At 37.9% G+C, this 20,303-nt stretch overlaps 2 protein-coding genes across 9 annotated transcripts; one reads left to right on the top strand and one right to left on the bottom strand.

Moving 5' to 3' along the window:
* Window positions 1-742: 742 nt before the first annotated feature.
* On the top strand, window positions 743-10,413 carry LOC115744608 (TORTIFOLIA1-like protein 2). 6 transcript variants are annotated; one of them, XM_030679869.2, is made up of 8 exons: window positions 743-1,085; window positions 1,548-2,358; window positions 2,953-3,147; window positions 3,229-3,331; window positions 5,341-5,996; window positions 6,386-7,075; window positions 7,488-7,653; window positions 9,505-10,053. In XM_030679869.2, exons 2-8 carry the CDS (start codon window positions 1,708-1,710, stop codon window positions 9,510-9,512), a joined length of 2,469 nt encoding a protein of 822 aa, XP_030535729.1. In that variant the 5' UTR covers window positions 743-1,085; window positions 1,548-1,707; the 3' UTR covers window positions 9,513-10,053. The 6 variants fall into 6 exon arrangements, with proteins under 6 accessions (XP_030535729.1, XP_030535728.1, XP_030535725.1 ...); XM_030679868.2 differs by lacking the exon at window positions 9,505-10,053 and adding an exon at window positions 10,159-10,413 and having other exon boundaries at window positions 745-1,029; window positions 1,570-2,358; XM_030679865.2 differs by lacking the exon at window positions 9,505-10,053 and adding an exon at window positions 10,159-10,413 and having other exon boundaries at window positions 745-1,029.
* Window positions 10,414-11,139: 726 nt separating this feature from the next.
* Window positions 11,140-18,425, bottom strand: LOC115744527 (probable serine/threonine-protein kinase PBL17). Of its 3 annotated transcripts, none has more exons than XM_048277618.1 (7): window positions 18,276-18,425; window positions 18,062-18,194; window positions 17,409-17,740; window positions 16,689-16,824; window positions 15,084-15,220; window positions 14,659-14,782; window positions 11,140-11,876 (listed from the first exon to the last, which is right to left on the bottom strand). In XM_048277618.1, exons 2-7 carry the CDS (start codon window positions 18,168-18,170, stop codon window positions 11,365-11,367), a joined length of 1,350 nt encoding a protein of 449 aa, XP_048133575.1. In that variant the 5' UTR covers window positions 18,171-18,194; window positions 18,276-18,425; the 3' UTR covers window positions 11,140-11,364. The 3 variants fall into 3 exon arrangements, with proteins under 3 accessions (XP_048133575.1, XP_030535610.1, XP_048133574.1); XM_030679750.2 differs by having other exon boundaries at window positions 18,062-18,182; XM_048277617.1 differs by having other exon boundaries at window positions 18,062-18,414.
* Window positions 18,426-20,303: the final 1,878 nt, after the last annotated feature.

Here is a 20,303-nt window from a genome sequence, read left to right as displayed (position 1 = left end):
CCACCTTTGTCTGCGTTTGATTTTCTTGTGATGCGTATTGAAAGTACAAACTGAATGTATATATTTACGTACCCCTTTCGCATGGTTCCCAATGAGTAAGTATGTTTCTATTTCCTATGCCAAACATTCATGTTCACGATCAAAAACTCACTTTCGATGAATTTCCTTCTCGCTGGTTTTGTAAATTTTAGTTTTCTATAATATCGGAGGATATTAGCCCTTATAACTAGATGAATGTCTACGGGCACACAGAATATTGCAGTATAGTACCATCTTTTTACTCGTTAGTCAACTTCTGAATCAATTAGCAATTCGTAAGAAAATCCAAAGAAGTCAGTATATTTTCAGCATGAGGAAAAGTGAATCGTTAATGCTCGCCATTGAATTATATTCAATCGTAGTAAACTATGCCTTTTACGAGCGCCATTAACTAGACATGTAATGTAGAAAATTCATGTCCAACATGAAGGGGAAACTTACTCAAATCAGTCATGAATTTGTTCGATAGATAGCGAATGGGATATCTCTTAAGACAAATCGAACAAGTGAATTTTAATACAAGTTATTAGTCTTATATATATATATATATGGTAATATGCGGAATGAACAGAAAAAGGTGGATGAAAAAAGCAAAAGTGAGAGTTTGAAACTTTGAAGTGAGAAACAAAAAGAGAGAAGGGGGCCCAAAAGCCGAGGCAAGCTCCGGCCCACGATGAAGTTGAAGACGCTCCCCCCGTCGTTCAAATCGCCATGGGAGTGTGAGAGCGCGAAATTTCAAGCAAAATCAAATCTTTAAAATACTCGTAACAAGAGAAAAATAAGGTGTCGATCTCGGAGTAGGAGATTTGGATTCTCAGTCTCGCCGCATTGAGATTCGTCCCCGTTTCTTTTGCTGGTAGGATCCGCAACTTCTGTGAATTTGAAATGCGATGAATGCTTCCTTCACTTAGACTTGGTTGTGCGCTTCTCCTCTTCCTTTCCTTGTACCCTACCCCTTTCCTCGTCGCTCGCTCGCTCGTCGTTGAACTGGTACGTAGCGCCTTATTCGTTTCTGCTTCCATTGTCTCGCTTGCACCACCCAAGAAGTTGGCTTCATTCACCGTTTGAATCATTTCCTTTCTTCTTCTTCTTTCTCTGCCTTTTCTTGTGGTTTCTCTTGTCCGAGTCTGACAATTTCATGGAAAACTCTTTATAAGTCCGATTGCGACCCATAAGGCTTCCCTTTGGTTAGCACCCTCCATTCCAGTCTAAACTGGTTATTTGAATTCCTTTCTCTGGGAGCAGGAGATTCAAATTTGTCTGGGCCTGACTTGTTTTATACCCTTTTGTGGTGTACACCCATTCGATATAAGCAATAACTGCTGTCGGATGTGCCCTGCTGATAGTATTTTGCACCGTATGGATTACTAAGATGAGCTTCCCTTAACTTTGCTGAAGTTGCTTGCTTGTTTCTTTGAAAGTTTTAAGAACAGCGGAAAACTTTTGAGATATTGCAGTTACTTCTTTATTCTTCTTTTAACTCCTATCCAATCTTTTTTGCATGATAGGATCAATATGGTGTCTTCACAGGCAAAGGTTCACCGTAGCCTTAAGTGCACCAAGTCCTTGTCCAAATGCTGTGAAAATCGCTCTTAGCCAATCGACTATGTTGCAAGACGTGATTCTGGCTTCTGCAGATTAGGTGCTTACTCTCCGTTTCTTGGTAGGATGAAGAACCAGGCGTCCATAAGAGGGAGAGGATCCGGTAGGGCAACTACCCAACAGATTATCTTTGAGCTGAAGCAGAAGGTGGTTCTTGCCCTTAACAAGCTTGCAGATAGAGATACACAGCAAATTGGAGTTGACGAATTGGAAAAGGCCGCTGAGGGCTTAAATCCGGACACTATAGCCCCATTTCTGTCTTGCATACTGGACACTGATTCTGAACAAAAATGTGCTATTAGAAGGGAATGTATACGGCTGATGGGGACATTGGTAAAATCCCACGAGGGTCTCATTGAGCCATATCTTGTTAAGATGGTCTCTAGCATTGTTAAACGGCTCAAGGACCCGGATTCGGGTGTGAGGGATGCTTGTGTGCAGACGATGGGTGTTTTGGCTTCATCATTAACTAACCACCCAGGCGAGAGAGGTCAGACTTTTGTTACACTGGTGAGGCCGCTTTTTGAATCCCTGGGCGAACAGAATAAGCAGGTGCAGTCAGGTTCAGCCTTGTGTTTAGCAAGGATCATTGACAGTACCAGCGACCCTCCAGCATTAATTCTACAGCGCATCTTGACTCGAACAACAAAGTTGCTCAGGAACCCCCATTTCATGGCCAAAGCAGCAGTCATTGAGCTAAATAGAAGTATCATTCAGGTAATTTTACGTAGATTTTGACAGTGTGAAACTTGCCACGTTTTGTTAATGGTATGATTTTGAGGTTTTCTGGGATCTCGCATCATTCAGCTAACCGTGTTAGACAAAAGATTCAATCACCATAAAGGTTACAAATGCACATGCTTAAGATGTGCATTAGTGTGTGCTAGCGTGGCTCTTTTTGCTTTTGAATGTCATATGGCTAGCTATGAAGAGGACAGTCTGTCAGTTTGGATAGTTCTTGTGGTAAATTGCCTTAGTCAGGTCTGAGTGCATGATATTGAATTTTCTGTGTATCTTGTATTCTGCTGCTTTTTGGGGATTGTTCTTGACGTACACTATTTTTTCTCATTAGCAAATCGATATTTACAGAAGGGGGAAAGACCAGCATTTCCTTCATCATACATTGCACAACTTGGGGACGGATGTTTATTTTTGAGTTGCAACTCACAGAGGGAGATGATGCCTGTGCATTTCCTTTTGACCTATATTAGGCTTAAATATCATTCTACAGATAGGTTAAATCTACTTTTTGTTTACATATTCTTATGGTACGCGAAGGAATTCTCTTGAGAGAAGCTAACTCTCTTCCAGGCAGGCGGTGCTGCAACAGTAAATGGTTTGTCTGCTGCACTAACTAGTATTCAAGAAGCATTAAAAAGTGGTGATTGGGCTACGCGTAAAGCTGCTTCCTTAGCATTAGCAGAAATTGCTTCGAGTGGTGGATGTTTCTTGGGAACTTTTAAGGTGTCCTGCGTACGATCCCTCGAAGCATGTCGTTTTGATAAGGTTTCTCATTAAGATAACTCTTCTTGTGTTCCTGCAACAAAGATTTCCTGATCATATCTGAGTAGTTATTATTTCAATTAGGTTAAACCAGTGAGAGACACAGTTTTGCAAGCACTACATTGCTGGAGAAATATTCCTGGTCAGGATCATCCTGAACCATCAGAGTGTGGATCTTCTGTCAAAGGTTCAGACTATTTTTCTTTCGTTTTTTGGTACTAATAATTTTGTGGATAGATGTTGGCTATATACTCATGTGATTAAAAATCCATAGGTTTGATCTACCTCTAGAAACAAGAAAGTATGAACTGATGTAAACTGTGTGGCCTGACTTTGCACTGTTCTGCTTATGTTTCTTATTCAACTAATATTGTTTCTTTGGTAAGGCGTATGCGGGTACATATGTAATGAAACAAAATGAATTGATCGTTCTTTTACAAATCATCTGCAAGAGGTTGCACCATCATTCTAGGACATGCATATAGCCTTGATGATAGTGAATTTCGAGGTTCAATCGTTTCTTTGTCCTTGCTAATCAAGTTTTGATTTGTCTTCTTAGTTGGTTTAACTTAAGTTCACAAGTAGCCTAGGTTTTATGTCATGCCATGGAGATAATGTACACTAGGTAGATGTGTATCCCCTTTTGTCTCCCAATTTTTTCTTAAGCTGCCCTGAAAGGTAAGGTAGCCATACACTTTACTATTTACATATGTTTGGACAACCATACCTGGTCAGCGTTGTTGTATTGTGCTTTTTCTTTTTTCCTTCACTTCTAATTTTGGAGAATGCATGCGTAAGACCATTCCAATGCCTATCACCTAGGAAGCACCGACACTCTCCGGAGGCCTCCATGTCGTGTCATGTCATGTCTTGTCGGACACACTCCGAAACTCTCCAACATGTGATCGACATGTGGTCAACTCTCCGGACACACCAATGACACGTGAGTCCAGTATCTCGAAACGCCATTTCGACTCACAATGGGTCAATTTTAAATATTTTCATAAATTAGGGGTCAAAATGTAAATCTATCAGAAATATAAATACTTTAAGTCACATACCTAGTCATCCCAAAATTAACGTACCTAGCTAGCTCCAAAAAAATCTAATCGTGAATCCCTAATAGAAGAAGAAGAAGAAGAAGAAACTCACCGTTGATATTTTTATCATATCTACATGAAAATATACATTTAATATACAACGTGTCCCTATGTGTCGGAATTCTCTATTTTTGAGAAATGATGAGTAGATGTGTCATGTCATGTCGTGTCACGTGTCCCATATCGGTGCCGGTGCTACTTAGCCTATCACTTCATGTTACATTTTTGCGTTAGTAATATGCAAGAAGGGAGCATGAGAGGATAACTAAAGATGCTGAAGTCAAACATACGTACTTATATCCTGCGTATTTTCTGCTGCTTCCTATGCCTCTGCATCAATGGCACCAGAAATTGGCATTATTTCAAAAGTTGTTTGAATTTATATGTTTTCTTTTCAAAAAGTCCGTTTGTCTTTTGCCATGTGTTCTTGCTTTGCATCTCTTCGAACATAATTCTTTTGGCCTTCTAATGTGAAGTCAAGAGAAAAGAATGGTTTACTTGGACTCAAGACAAAAGAATGACCACCAGGTTATATGGAGGATCAAGATTTCAATGAAGATCATACAAATTTTAACAGAGATTTTATCTATATGGAATGTCTTTTTATTCGCGGTAGCAGTTTCTTGTAAGGTAATATTGAGAGTTAACACAGCTTTAAACTGTTTGTTCTAAGTGAGTAGATCTTTAATGTCTATCTTTTATGTCTCGTTACGTGCGTGACAATCTGAGTGGTTTTCCTGAAAGCCGCGGATAGTAGTATATACAATGTACCTAGCAATTCGAGATCCTGGTCCTTGCTCTAAAAATAGAGTTACCTTGCATTTTAGGTTGGTTGGAACATTCAAATGTTTATCATGGAGGGTTTTGACACCTGAGCTTAGGCTTTACATGTTTACCTTTACACAGAGTTCTGTTGGCTGTAGACACAAGCAGGATAACCTCTCATAGCTTTTGCTTTCGACATCTGTTAATTTGAAAAGTTAACTTTCGGTCATGTAAGGAGAAACAACTTTTAAGTAGTGTTCTGTCTAAGTTGTCTTCATAAGCCCTTTTTGTGTACACTTCTGTCATTGGTCTAATCATGCATTTATTTCAGAAAACAATTATGGCGGTGACTTCAGTGATTTGACTAGTGCAAGTGAATCTGGGCGGGCGGTCATCTTAAAAAATGTCGGTCAAGATTCAGTGAAGAAGAGGATTGGGTTGAGTGCTAGAAAAGCATGTCAAAATTTTGTAGAGAAGCAAGAACATCCAAAACCAGAGGAATGGAATGTAGAAATTGCGGTTCCCAGAAACACAAAGATATCTGTCGAACATTGTGAGGAGCAAGAACCTGATGGTAGTTTTTTTACCAATGGAGCAGAGAGAATAAGTGCCAACATCACAAGCATGCAAGAAGATGTTTATGATTATGGCATCATAGATGACCAACAAGAGTGCTCTTCTGTTTCCAATCTTGGTGCTGATAGTCTCAAGACCAAGCTCATGACTGTTTCTAAAGGCTGTATTGATGAGAGTTCTCCTGATTTCCGTGGAACCAGTCATCAGCGTGTTATTGAAGAAGTTAGTAGCGAAGGACCCATGTATCCATTTACAATGCAGGATCGCAGAAGTCTTGATTCTACTGTGACAGAATCCAGCTATCCAGCCATGTCTGGATGTTGTCAGAAAGCAGCAAATGAAATGATTTCCATTCACAAGCAGCTTTCGGCGATAGAGAAGCAACAGTCAAATTTGTTGGATCTCTTGCAGGTGACAAAATCAATAATATTTTGAGGTTTTAACTACTATAATGTGTTGGTGTGTGTGTACATGCAGTGAACATGATCTATATTTCATAGGCTAAACCACCAGTTAAACTTATTTTCTCGTCTCTTAGATAAGAAACCATGCTCCAAATAACTAATTGTCCTGATTTACTTGCCATGATGTGCCAAGTTAGCCACTTAGCCTTGTCCATTCTAAAATTGTCATGTTTTGTCATGAACTATCTTTCTTTCTTTCTTTCTCTTTTTTAATATTGCTCTTTCTCCTGTTGAAAGCACTGATTATCATTGGTGTCAGCATGCTTGTGCATGTATTGAAGCCTATAAGAAGTGAAAAACCTCCTACATTCTTGCTCATGTGAAGATAATATTCAGGTGTTCACAACCAGCACGAGTGAAAGCTTGTCTCTCATAAAGTCAAAAGTGATTGCTTTAGAGCTTGCTGTTGGTAGAATTTCTCAGGACTTTATTCATGAAGACGGATATGATATTATGGGGGTTTCCAAATGTATGAGAAAAGATGAAAGTATTGATTCTCCAAGACTCTCTATATGTACCCCCCGGCCATCAATGGATATGCAGCAAAGACAACCTTCAATTATGACTCGGAAGAAGAGCGAATTTGGGTATAACAATCCACTTGATAGGAACTGGAGCAAATCAGCAAATTTAAAGCCAGATGAGGATATGTGGATGGCTTCCAGTACAAGGTTGTCCAGGAGTCATTTAGGTAAGGATTGTCATAAATTCTCAGAGCAGGGAGCACAAAGCATTGTTAGCGTTCGGAGAAAAGGATATACATGTGCAAATGCTAGACAAATTGGTCCCACTAAGAATAGTGCGTGGAAGCAAATCAGGGATTTTCTTCGTGAAGGTGACCTCGAATCTGCATATGCTGAAGCTCTGGTATTAGGTGATAAGCATGTTCTGAATGAGCTTGTCCATGCAACTGGTCCTGTTCTGGATAGTTTATCGCAGAAAACTGCAAGTGACCTTCTTTGTACTTTGGCTTCACTCTTCAAGGAGCAAAGGTCTGTGGGCTCCATGGTTCCATGGTTGCAGCAGGTAAGTCGCTTTAGTATCATAAAATCAAAGTGTCTTGTAAGGCAGTTCATAGATGGCTGTGCTTTGTTTATTCATCCTGATGTATCGTAGAAAAAGAGGTGCTCAATAGAGTTGAAATTGTATCTTGATGCACTTATCACGGGCATTGCCTATGAGTAAAGCCTTTTACATATTAAGGTGTTTTTTTTTTTTTTTTGGGTAAATCAAGTCTGGGAAGTCTATATTAGCACCCTTAAGCTCTTTTTTATTTCCCTTTAGTTTACATGATTTTTATGAATGAATTATGCCCTCCATAGATGTTCGTTCCATAGATCTTGTCAGTTTCTCATAGTAAGTTTTGTACTTTTTAGAAATAATAATTTCTTGGTTGATATGTGAACTGTATAAACTCTGTTTTGTTTTCCTACTTCAGGTAGTGGATTTGAGCACCATCCATGGGCCCAATTACTTCATTCTCTCTATGAAAGCAAAGGACGAAGTCATGTCTGCTACTCATGAAGTTGTTAAAATGGAGTTCTCTAGTAGTGCGGAAAGAAGATCCGCTAATCAAATGGCTGTGAAATTGCACTACTTATTGGGTATTGTGCTCAACTTTATTGACTTTGAATCATGCACTTATTCTCTTGAAGTAGTTTTGTTGTGTGCGAGATTCTAGTTAGCACTCATCCAATTGGAGACCCTTGTACGTTATCTTTTCAAATGGCAAGACATCTTGCAAAGCTGTAGTATAATTTTTGGTAGTGCAATAGTCAAATACATGGAAAAGACAGCTACCACTACATTGAGCAAGACATGGTACTTGAGCGATACATGGGGGCATGGTCCAAAGAAGAGGAGTGCAGTGGGTGGTGATGTCGAAAGTGGATGAGTACTGTAGGATAACCATTTTTGCTCAAGTACCGTGGTAATGTCCACGAACATGAAAGAATTGAGTTTTTATGATCATGGACAGGCTGAATTAATGACTTACAGGGACATGTTTTATGATTTAATCTAAGGCTATGGTGTGGGTCGAGTGATACATTTAATTCACTACTGGCATAAGCATTTTTTATTTTTATTTTTTGTTCGCTAAACCAATTGGCATTAGCATGTAAGACTAATAGATTTAACTCTACACGCATTGATAGCACAAAACAGTTTTTCAACGCTTGGTCCCATTTACACCCCTTGATGTCTTGCTAGTGTCAAGTGGATTGCCCTTTAAATTTGACATTCTGTTGTCCACGCATCTGAATACCACCTTCACCTTCCCTCGGTTATCTTTTAATGTGCAGCAGTCCAAGTGACACCCTCCCCCACCCTTGTTTTTGTTTTTGTTTGTTTGTTTTTTTTTTTAAAAGATTCAAAGCTATCTCATGCCCTCTGTGCAAAGGCTTTTGATCTCTCTTTTTTCTAAGTGATATAACAGATCGTCTTCCATGTCACACCGTAGGCAACCACATTGAATTCAATCTACAATTTCTTCTTTTACATTATCTTATACTCCTTACAGCTTTAAGACTAAACCTCTAAGGAAGGATGAGGTATCTAACAGGTAAAAATCAGAGCTTACTCTTGGAACTCTACCCAGATTGGCTTCTGAAGTGGGGTTTTCTTACATGAAAACATTTTCCTGTTTTGAAGCAATCTGAAGTGAATGAAAGGGTAGTTGTGGCACATTTTCTTAGTCTACTCATATTTAAACAATATCAGTATGGTTAGTCTTGTGTGTATGCCAACAAAGAGAAACAAAACTACTGTACTTGCTTCAACCGGTGGGTACAGTTTTGTTATATTTGCTATGGATTAATGGTATTGCTCAATGAATTGTTATAAAGTACTGTATTATGCATGTTCTGCAGTATAATATTTTCTCATTTTCTTCTCTAAACTCGAGAAAAAGGAACTCTTATCTCTTTTAAAGCCCAAAAGTTTCATTGGTCTAATAGATATTTCCAGGTTGTATTGCCTCTTTTTTGTTATTCCACATTGTATCTATTAATTTAAGCTTTTAAATTAGACATTTTAATATGTCATTAGAGTCCAGTTTTGCCCCAATTTTCTTTTGCATGTCCCCTTGGCTGTCAATTTTACTTGCCGTTCTTAGTACGGTTTCCATGTGAGATTGGGTGTTGAAGTATCTCACATTACTCGTCTACAAGGTTTATGGGCCTTGTAAACATTTTGTCTAAGGTATCTCACATCGCTTGTTTAACATATCTCACCTAATAATTTAGAAATTGGGTTAGAAATTTTAGCAACCTCCAATAATTTCAGGTGATAACGATGTCTGGGGATAGTATAACTTGCCATTGTAGTTTCTGCACATCCTTAATTGCTTCATGTCAGTTTCACTTTCAGTGTACCCCATGGGTAGCGGTAATTGTTTTATTTTTTATAGTTGTGCATTTGTTTTCTTAGACTAGTGAACCCTGACTTATTATCAGGTGGATGAGTACATAAACCAGAGAAAGGAGGTCAAATATTGAACTTGATGCATGATATTTGGAGTAGTGGAGTGCTAAAAAAATTGGGCTTTAAACCTTTTCCATGGAATCCAAATAAAAAAATAACCTTTTCTATGGAATCAATAAAGCTAGAAACTGGAAGAAAAGTTCTAGCTTGCATATCTTAGCTATAGCAGTTAGAATCTTCGTGTGTCATTGTCCCCCAGTGGCAATTGGCAAATAATGTAAAAGTTATCCACTGAGACAGATTTGGTAACAATTCAGGTTCTTAGGTACATTTGATGTTCCATTGACTATTATGTCATGATGCAACTATCAAAGGCTGGCTGGTTTCTTATATGTGGCATTTTGTTTTTTATCCAGAAAAGGGGTTTGGATGCATCGATTCTCTTTCCATGTATCATATTTCTTATGATTTTTCCTTAATTAAATTCCTTTATTAGTTAGTGTTTGCAATGATTTGGTCATTCCACAGGAACTTTGTATATAAATTCATTGAGTTTTATGGGGCTAAATATTGTTTCGAAGAGTCACCTAGCCAAAGATTTTTTCTTTTGTTTGAGTCTTCTGTTTAAACTGAATATTAAAATGTTACGTAACTTATCATTATCGACCGTTCTTTTCTATCTCCAGGAAAGGGCGGCTGATTTATTTAGGTGGAAGAAAGAAGTGAAGCTGCCAGTCTGCCTTTGGACTGACTTGGGGCCATTATAGCATGTCCAAGACAACGGCACATTTCATGTCCACTATAGCTATGTTGAATCGCCTATAAAAAAAAGTGATTTCAATTTATGCTTGTTTGCTTCAAATTGATTAGGGGCCTTTTTGAAACTAGCAATTGTATCTGATTTCCATTTTTGCAAGTTTATTTCAAGGAATGTTCAATCATCAAACCTGCAAAGTGAAAAATGTGACTAGCAAATTTAGCATTAGACTTTTGAATTGATAAGGTTGAAAAGATCATGCTTCCTAATGGGAAAGGAAACTGCAGGAATAAATCTTATTTTGGAATGTAATTCATGTTTCCTTATGCTGCATTTTAGAAGGAAATGAGCCAATAAAGTAATAGCTTCGAGAGGAATGTCTAGGATACCAGATTGCAAGAATGAGAGATTTGTTTATGTTTAAATTGGGAATTAAGCATCTGACCGAAAAAAAAAAAATTGGGAATTAAGCAACGTAACAATCAAGCATTGTCAACTCTTTGTTGTCTCGTTCGCTTTCTAGTGTCTACTCTGACAGATAACTAAGGTTATAAGTGGCGAATTTATCATTTTCAAGGCTTTAATGACATGCTTTCAGTTAGTGCTAGAAGTATGCATGTAGGTTCATTATCATTCCTCATTAGGACGTGTCCAGCATCCTTCCCATCCTGCCAATAGGAATAGTCTAGCGTAAGCTTACTATTTGTTAGATCAATGATGAGAGAATTCCAGACTGAGGAAAAGCCCACGGTAAAAATTACTCCAAATGGTTTATTGCATTAAGCTGGTGGCAAAGAATAATGCAAATTAGTATAATCATCAGTACAATCATCGTAATAGGAGCTTTGCTATTTTAGAGAACAACCGCGCATGAGCAACTAATGCCCCTGCAGCGGTCTCCAAATAAATGTAAATCAAAACCTACCATCATATATTTGAGGGCAAGATGAACAAATGTCAAGCAATGAACCCAAGCGACATTCGTAGCTGGTACTCAAATATGTTGGACCTCCAATTTCTATGGCAATAAATAATCAAATAGCTACAAGGGGACAAGAAAGTTGATAGATTACAAGATTTCAACTTCCATCCACACGAGGCAAAACTTCAACTTCTGCTAGAAGCCGATTTCGCATTAATCCAAATCCGGAGAACGATTATAAAGGTCAAGCTCATTAGGAGGTTGACTCTTGGTCCCTCGAAGGACTGGTTGTCTACTCTGCACCTCCTTCCTTTCACTTTCTGATTTCAGGGTCCTATGCTTCTCAGTCTCCTTTGAAACCTCAAAAAGAGTAACACTCCCACCTCCACTCTCAATCATCATTTGTTCCTGGCATTCTTCCTTCGACTGAAAACTTTCTAGGATTTCAACAACATGGTTCATTAATGGTCTTCCCTTTGGATTTTGGCTAAGGCATTGATATGCCAAATTGGCCACCTTCATAGCAGTTTTAACTGAGTACTGTCCTTCAACTCTGGGGTCCAAGATCCTAAGAAGCTTCTTATTATTATTCAGCAGAGGTCGGGCCCACTCTACCAGGTTATGCTCTCGACTAGGTTTTGACTTGTCCATTGCTCTCCTTCCAATAAGCATTTCAAGTAGAACCACCCCAAACCCATAAACATCACTTCGAGCAGTTAAATGACCTGGCCAAACATGAAGAATAATCCATTAAAAAATACTTGACAGGCTGTGGCAATGTCAATTAACGCAATTCTGCTTCAACACTCCAGGATATGAACAAGTTTCTTTAGTAAATAGCAATTATTTACCTTTTTATTGCCCCTTGTATTCAACACAAATTAACGCCAAAGAGATTAGCATACACAATTGATTTACAAAGTGATATTTGCATCCCAACTTCAATTACAAATTTTTTTTTATGGCAATCCAACTACTGCACTCATTTAGCAAGACGGAGTCTCATATTTGACCTTGATAATTGTTGCATGTCTGATGCAGCCCACAATATTGAACAAATTGATGTTGGTGTTTTTTTTTCATTATCATCACATTTTGGTGAGAATGGATGTTGCATCGATCCACAAAAAATAAGAAGTCTTAAAAGGATGAGGATTCTCCTTCGATTCAATTAGTACATTTGTAGTCAGAGCACCATTAGAACTATATGAAGTTTCCTTCTTTTGTTAGAAGTTACAAGTTTCCTGCTTACAAATTTCCTATTTCAGTAAAATTACCCCTTTAGAGGTTTTCAACTGTGCCTATGTAAGATTTAGCCAATATTGGAGGTCCTAAGCCCAGATAGAACAAGAGAGGTGTGCCTCAGGAACTTGACAGCCGATTCTCCATTGTCTACTGTCTTTAAAGTTCTTCATGTGAATTAACAACATCCAAAGCAAGCATAGCAAATTTAATGAAATTTTTGAGCAACTGGTCAGGATTCTCATTACCCTAGAAGTGCCACCCACCGAAGCAAATTTTAATCAGCCCCTTCTAATACAAAAATAGTGAAGGCGTGAACAATCTTAAAGTGTCGGGCGAATCCATGATTGAAGATGAAAAAGTTGAATCACAAGAAATGGTTGATTGCATGTTGAAGATCAAGAATGCCGATGAATCAAGCATGGAAATGAACTTGTTCAATGTGTGCTTCAAATGTGGGGAACTGGGCCATTTTGCATATCAATGTCCAGACGAAACACATGTTGGGAAAAGAAAAATCAGATCAAGGTGGCCACGAAGATTATGTGTAGATGAGGAAATTGATTCCATGATACCATTCAAACTGAAGGATCCAAAAGGATTTGTTCAACAGATATTCCCACGAGTTCCAATTATTCATTAATTTGTTTGAGTTACAAAGCTCACAATTATTAGAGTGAAACTGACAAATCTGATTGTTTAGGACTTCAAAACTCGAGGATGAGTTTCTCCCATCCAGAGGAGAATGATGGCAGCCCACAATTTTGGATAGTTAGACAGTTGTCTCAGTATTAACATTATCATCAAATCTGGTGAAGATGGATATTGCATGGGTCCATGATGCAGATGGGAGTCCTGAAAGAACTAGAGTTCTCCTGCGAGTTCAATTAGTAAACTTATCACCAAAGAGTTTAGCACTGTTAGGATCTTACTCCTGTTCTTTTCGTTTTTGTTATTGTTTCATAAAGATTTTGTGTTCCGCTTTAGAGGTTTCCCATCGTAGAAGTATATCGACATCGCGTTTCTATAGGGTTTCAATGGGCTCTCTATTCATGTAGTCTCCATCCATTAATCAGCTTAAACTATTATATTAAACATTCAAATGTGGATCAGAGCTAGGTTCCATCCCAAATATATTTAGCGCATGGGGCTCCCCATTCATCAATTCCATGTGCTGCTCTCTATCGAATTTAGTTGTGAAAGGAGGTATTAAAGTACTGTGAGATTTTATGGGACCACTGCCAACTGTTCTAAAAGCTTAAGCTGCTAGTTGAACGCGTGGTTTAATATTTAATTACTCTAACACCCCCCCTCACGCTTAGTCCGGTCTTTTTGCCTAATATTAAGCATGGAAATATTTCATTAGGGAAGCAAATAAGGGCCCGAAAAGGTTTGAATTCATGACCTCCTGCTTTGATACCAAGTGAGATTTTGTGAAACCATTGCCAACTATTTTAAAAACTTAAGCTGCTAGATGAAAGCGTGGTTTAATATTTAATTACTCTAACAAGTACATTATGCATCGCTTGTTGAAAGGGAGTAAATGGGCCTTATATTCATGAAGTCTCACTCCGCTTATCGACTTAAGGTTTTGGGTTGGACATTCTAACGCCTATTTTAATTATGATTCTAGTTAAAGGTGTCCTATTTCCATCATGATTAGCATTTTTAGAAGAGCCTATAAAAAATGTTGCAATTCTTACTTTTCAACTTTAGTTGATGGGTTATAAATTTCGCAAGTCTTCCCTTTAAAATGTGTGATGCCTAAAGAAAGCTGCTTCATAAGTCATTTTTCATTGGGATTCTATTCAAGTTCTAAACTCAAATGACTCGAGCTAAACATGTCAGGACTCATTGTTCTATGTCGGTGTCATTGTAGAGCAAGAAAGACCAAACAACCATACTTGGAGCGTAGCAAGCAGCCACATCATACATTCCATAAGCTACATCTGATGCAGAGAAAAGGAACAATCAGGCTGTCAAGAGTTGAAGCTGAGAAAGAGTGCAATGGGTCTCTCTAGTATTGACGCAGTAAGCTTATGGTGCAAACCTTGAGGACCATCTAAAAGCTTGGGTGCTATAGAGGCTGAAGATTATTATTTCCTATATATTTCCAGTTATTTCGGCATTCTAGTTACCCTTTTTGTGGGGTCCCGAACAGTTCTAGTCAGTAAAAGCATACACATTTGCTTTAACTACAACGGTCGCATATGCTCTGACACCACCTGATTAATTAATGACGCATTAGTAACAGTGAATATGTACCAGTCATTATGTACTCTGGTGCAGCATAGCCATATGTGCCCATTACACGTGTTGAGACATGTGTTTGGTCGCCCACAGGTCCATCCTTCGCAAGCCCAAAGTCTGAAAGCTTTGCATTAAAATCCTGCAATAATAATCATTGATTATCAAGCGGAAATTTGAGAACAGGAAGTTGCCCATGAGAATTTTAAATATACACATCCGTTTCGAAGCTATGCATAAAAATATGCTACCCTGACATGATGATTTCAGTAAGAAATAGCTCCTATTTCATATAGCTGCTAGTCATCTCTTCCAATCTCTAAACATGATCTATAAGATCAATCCTTTATCTCAATAGATCTAGATCTTTTGTTTTATAGTGCAGATCACCGATAATATAATTTATTCTGCAAAAAGCTGTGGGAAACTTATGAAAGACTTACTGCATCCAGCAAGATGTTTGATGTCTTGAAATCGCGGTATATAATTGATCTTTCTGCACCATGGAGAACAGCAAGCCCTTTTGCAGCATCTAAAGCTATCTTCATGCGTTTTGACCATGTCAGAGAGCAACCAACTCCTAGCATCCAAACACTGGTCATACTAAAATGGTGTTTTCAACAATTTCATCATTGTATAGTGTACTAAAGCAGGAGGCATCAGCTAATGAGCAAATTTTCTACGCACTTATCATCATTGGAGTACAATACGAGTTTGGTACATGCAGCAACATATAAACAACGAAGAGAAGCGTCTTACAAAGTTTCTTCTTATGATACTCACAGAGTCACTACTTGGTTCTCTGTGGATCTTATTCGAGACTTGCGACAACATTACCATCTATTCACCATTATTTGAGAAAAAGATATACTTGAAATGCACCATTTGTCTATGTGCCACATCACTGATAATCTTAGCTTTTGTATTCTATAAAGCGAGGACATACAATGTGATGTCACAGTAGAGAAGGAAAGGACCTATAATAGGCAGTCAAAAGTGCAATTATCAAGAGATTAGTCATTCTACAAAAGGTAGTCCAAACTCCACAGAGCGAATGTGCACTATACAAGGAGGAGCAGCCAGTTCTTGGATGGATGATATAAACATGAGGGGAGTTTCTATAGCATAGCGCAGTATAGTTTTGACAACTCCTTTTGATCTCTCCATGTATTTTAATCTTCATTAATTTGTGTGTAGTAATGCAACCCAGGTTATAAAAGATAATGGGAAAGCATCTCAAGAACCAAAGGGAAGGAAAAACTGATAAAGAAGAACTGCTAGTATATATATTGGGTAATTCACTTTCAGATGAATAACTGAGCATGCATCTTTAAAGGAAATCCTCCTTGTTTATCAGCGACTAGAATAACTTCTCATTTACATGAAGTAATCAGCAATAACAAGCGCCAGAGTAAAACCATTGATGATACAAGTGTAATTGCAACAATTTTGGATCTCAAGATTATGAAAAGAGTTCGCCTGCAGTCAAATTAAACTTTCTTTTGCAAGATCAGCCACATGTCACGTTAGATCATTGGACTTTTGACTCAAAACAATATCTGGAATTGAATATTTTGCAATAAACATGATACCATCTAACACCAATGAATTGTCAAATTTAGTTTGAGCTCCAAATATCTTTATTCATTGCTTATCTCTAAATTCTTGCAAAGAGAAAGCTCTAGTCTGTCGATAACAATCCACCGGTGGCACGACCACATATGAAAAACAACATTATTCTCTAGCAAACAAACTTCGCGTGACAATTATAAAACGTGTATACACCACCACAAGTCCTCCTAGTTAAACACCCATAGCACTTACAGCCACACCCCATTGTAACTATTTGATTCAAGTCAACTAAACAGGGTCGGGCATTATCCATATGTGAGCTTGATGTGAACAACCATCAAGGGCAAGCACAAGCATTTCAGATCATGCTATTTCACTTACTAGCATTTAAACTATACACATTTTTTTGTTAACTAATTTATAACTTCAATTAAAGCCTTTAAGTTGCATAAACTTGCACTATATGAACAACTTACTTCGAAAAAGATGTTTCTCAAGACTCCCCCCAGCCATGTATTCGTAGACTAACAGCCTATGCTCATCTTCACAGCAGTATCCAATAAGCTTCACAAGATTTGGGTGACGAAGCTGCCCCAAGTAGTTGACTTCAGCCTGCAAAACCAAGATCTATATAGCAAACTAATACCATAGATATCACTAAAGGTACAATGCCCAGATGGGGAGTTACAAAACTGCTAGTGCCAGCCAATGGAAAAAGCTTGGCTCATGTTAGTTTTAGTATTTTCGAAGGTCAATATCCATAATATACAAAGAGGGGTCCCTTCTCCAAGCATCTCTCTACGTGATATAACTGCATACGGACGGACAGGATAACTGGAGATTCTGAAGTACTTAAAAGCACTATCGATATAGGAAAGTCTGAGACTGAACTTACGAGGAATAAAAAATTTGTAGACATTATTCCATATGCTTAAGTTAATGAGCAATTCAGCAGAATGCTTATTAGCTTATCTAAGGCTTCAAGCATTCGTGGGGTTCCATTCTGAATGCTCTTCTCGCCAAGGGAAACTAATGCAATGAGATTTTACGTTCCTTCAAGGTCTATATCTTCGACTTCTTAAATGTAGGTAAGAGAATCTTGTGAAACTGTTCCCTTGAACATTCAGTGGATCTCCCAAAGTTTTAACTAGAACAAAAGAAGATATTAAAGAAAAATCAAGAAAAGATGCATATACCAGCCATTCCCTGTCGCCTTGAAAGCCCTCCCGATTTAGCTCCTTAATGGCAACTTGAACAGTTTGGTAGCCTGGCCTAACAGTCTCGTCTATGGTTCCTTTGTAGACAATTCCAAACCCACCTTCACCGAGAATCAAGTCTGGCCGAAATTGCTTCGTCGCCAACCTCATTTCCTCATATGTAAAGATATCAACATTGGAGTAACCCGGGCTTTGCCGCAGGTCTTTAACATTCTTGGATGCCAATGGCATGCCAGCCATGCTTTGCACACTGCCAACCTCTACTTTATTTGATTTAGTAGAAGATGTTGAGAAATCATTCCCTGCATCGACTGAATTTTTTTTTTTTTTCAGCAGAAGAACCGGTGCTTAGCAATTGCATATTTAAGGGATTGAAACTAAAGGCACTTTTATTGTTATCCTCCACATTTAATAATACCTCAGCACACAATCATATCTTGCAGTTATTTGACCCATAAAAAAGAAGGAAAAAAAAAAATCATAACTTGCAGTTATCCTCCACATTATAGTCGATCGCATTTACTGTGATATGGATATCGCAGGCAAGGATCCAAGGCAAGCAGCATTTTCACATTATTTTGTTCGCCAAGAATAAATGGCGAACAACCAAAATGAGAAGAATAGATAAAAACCTGGGATCCGCTCCATGTATTGCCGTCCCTGAACGCGTTGGTCGGAACTGAAACAACCCCCCATGAATTTGAATCCCAACCCAAAGACAGGCGGGGGATTGCCTTTCATCTCTGGCCCATTCTGGGGTGAAGCCTGTAATATTGAGCGAAGGAACCGAATCAGATCCAGGTAACACGGGGAAATCGCAAAGAAGAAGACGGGAGCAAATGTCACCTGGGAGAGAACCCAACCATGTCGGGCATTTTACATTGCCCAGAACAATGAGGCCAGAAATGGTGGGTATGTGGGGGTTGAACGATGTCGACAAGGAAGCAAGGAACGAACCGAGAGAGAGAGAGAGAGAGAGGTAATTCCAAAGTTGTTTTGAAAATTGTGAAGCCACGACCATGTCCAGAGACCGTTTTGCGAACAAGAAAAGAAAAATCAGGCAAAAAAGAAGAAGAAGAAGAAGAGAATAATCAAAACCAAATTGTTGTTGTTATTCACTTATTCCTGTTATTATTAGCAGTATTTGGTCAAAGCAAGAAACAGATAATCTAAACTAAATTGCGAAGAGCCCAAGAAGTGATATTAGTTGAAGGAAATTTTTTTCAAATAAGTACCTCAAATGCCGTTATTTTTTCAAATAAGGGATTTCAAGTTGACTTTCTTTCAAATTATGACATGAAATGCTCTTATTGTTTCAAAGAAGAGCCTTACTAAGAGTATTTTTGTGATTTATATTTTTTCTTTTTTCTTTTTTTTTCCTCTTTTTTCTCCTTCCTTTTTTTCCGATGGCCGCTCTTAGGAGTTGGCCGACGATTGCCTAAGCGAGGCCGCCCCACCCAAGCAAAGTTGCCCAGACCTTGTCGGTGGCTAGGCTCCCCGATGGCCATTCCCTTCCTTGAAGGAAAAAAAATTCAGAAAATGTAAATGGTGAAAATATCATTGGCGAGGCCATTCTTTGAAATACTAAGAGCACTTCAAACCTTTTTTTGAAATAAGGTCTAGTTCATGCTCTTATTTGAGAAAATGATGGCATTTCGGACTCTTGTTTAGAATTTTGTCTCAAGTAAAGCCGAGCAAGTAATTATATGAACATGATTTAAATATTCTTTTTTTAGAGGTTCTTATGAGAAAGTTTTGGAATTTGAATTGTCTTACATAAGTTGTGTTTCAATATTGTAGGTACAATTTGAGATTTAACAAATGAAGATAGGGTTTCACTTTAATCTTGGTTTGTTTTTCTTAATTTCATCTCAACTTCCACTTCCAGTTCTATCTTTAATTGGTTCTCATGAACTAGTCATGCAACTATTAATATCGAAAAGCCCTATTTTTTTTTTTTTGTCAATGAGTATTTCACACTAATTATTCAGCATCTTTTATCATCATTTCTAAATACCATCGTGCGTTGTATCACAGCTTCATTTAATAATCCACAATCATTTAAATGGTCATGAAATGGGTCATAACAAACTTAACAAAACACCATAATGTGTCTACAAAACAAAGAGACAAAATTATAAATGGGTCCATTGTGAACCCATTTATATCCCACTTAACACAACCCATTTAAGAGACATTTACCTTTTCAATGTCAAGGGAATTAATCCATTTGAAAAACACAACAATTAATAGGATTTTCAAAATATTTTTTTTTTGAAATTTTTGAACTGCTTGATAATTTTAATTTTTTTTCCTTTTTTAATTTATTTTCGTTTTCTATCTTTCCTATTCTTTTTTTCTTTTCGACGATCATTGTTTTGGTTTTCCTTTTGCATTACAAAAAAATGGATCATAAACGGGTTAATGTATCGGTTTGTATCGGACTATTTATGACTCGATTCAAACCTAACCCAACACGTCTTTTTGATAGATCTAGCTACCATATTTTCATTAACGTTAGAGAAGGTGGGAATGAATAAGAAGGGTAGGCATATGACCCCACAAAAAAACAGGAAATTCCACAAATCCAGGAATGTTTACGGCATAACAACTACTAAATCAAGAAACTTGTTAGAACATCTGTCTCATTCCTTTTTTCACTCTTCTTTCTTCGGCAACTTTTGAAAATAAAGTTCTTGATTAATCTCACTAAACTTCAAACACATCACATTAATTCCAAGGCGTTACGATAGGGCAATTCAAACTAGGAAAAATGAAACAAATGACCTCTGAATTTTGATTCAATGTGCAATGTCGTGCATGAACTTTTTATTTGTTCAATGTAGACGAATGAACTTTTGATACATATTTAAT

Source organism: Rhodamnia argentea, chromosome 4 (assembly GCF_020921035.1).
Source record: "Rhodamnia argentea isolate NSW1041297 chromosome 4, ASM2092103v1, whole genome shotgun sequence".
Lineage (NCBI taxonomy): Eukaryota > Viridiplantae > Streptophyta > Magnoliopsida > Myrtales > Myrtaceae > Rhodamnia > Rhodamnia argentea.
The sequence above is the reverse complement of the archived record's forward strand: the minus strand, read 5'-3'. Positions and strand labels throughout refer to the sequence as shown.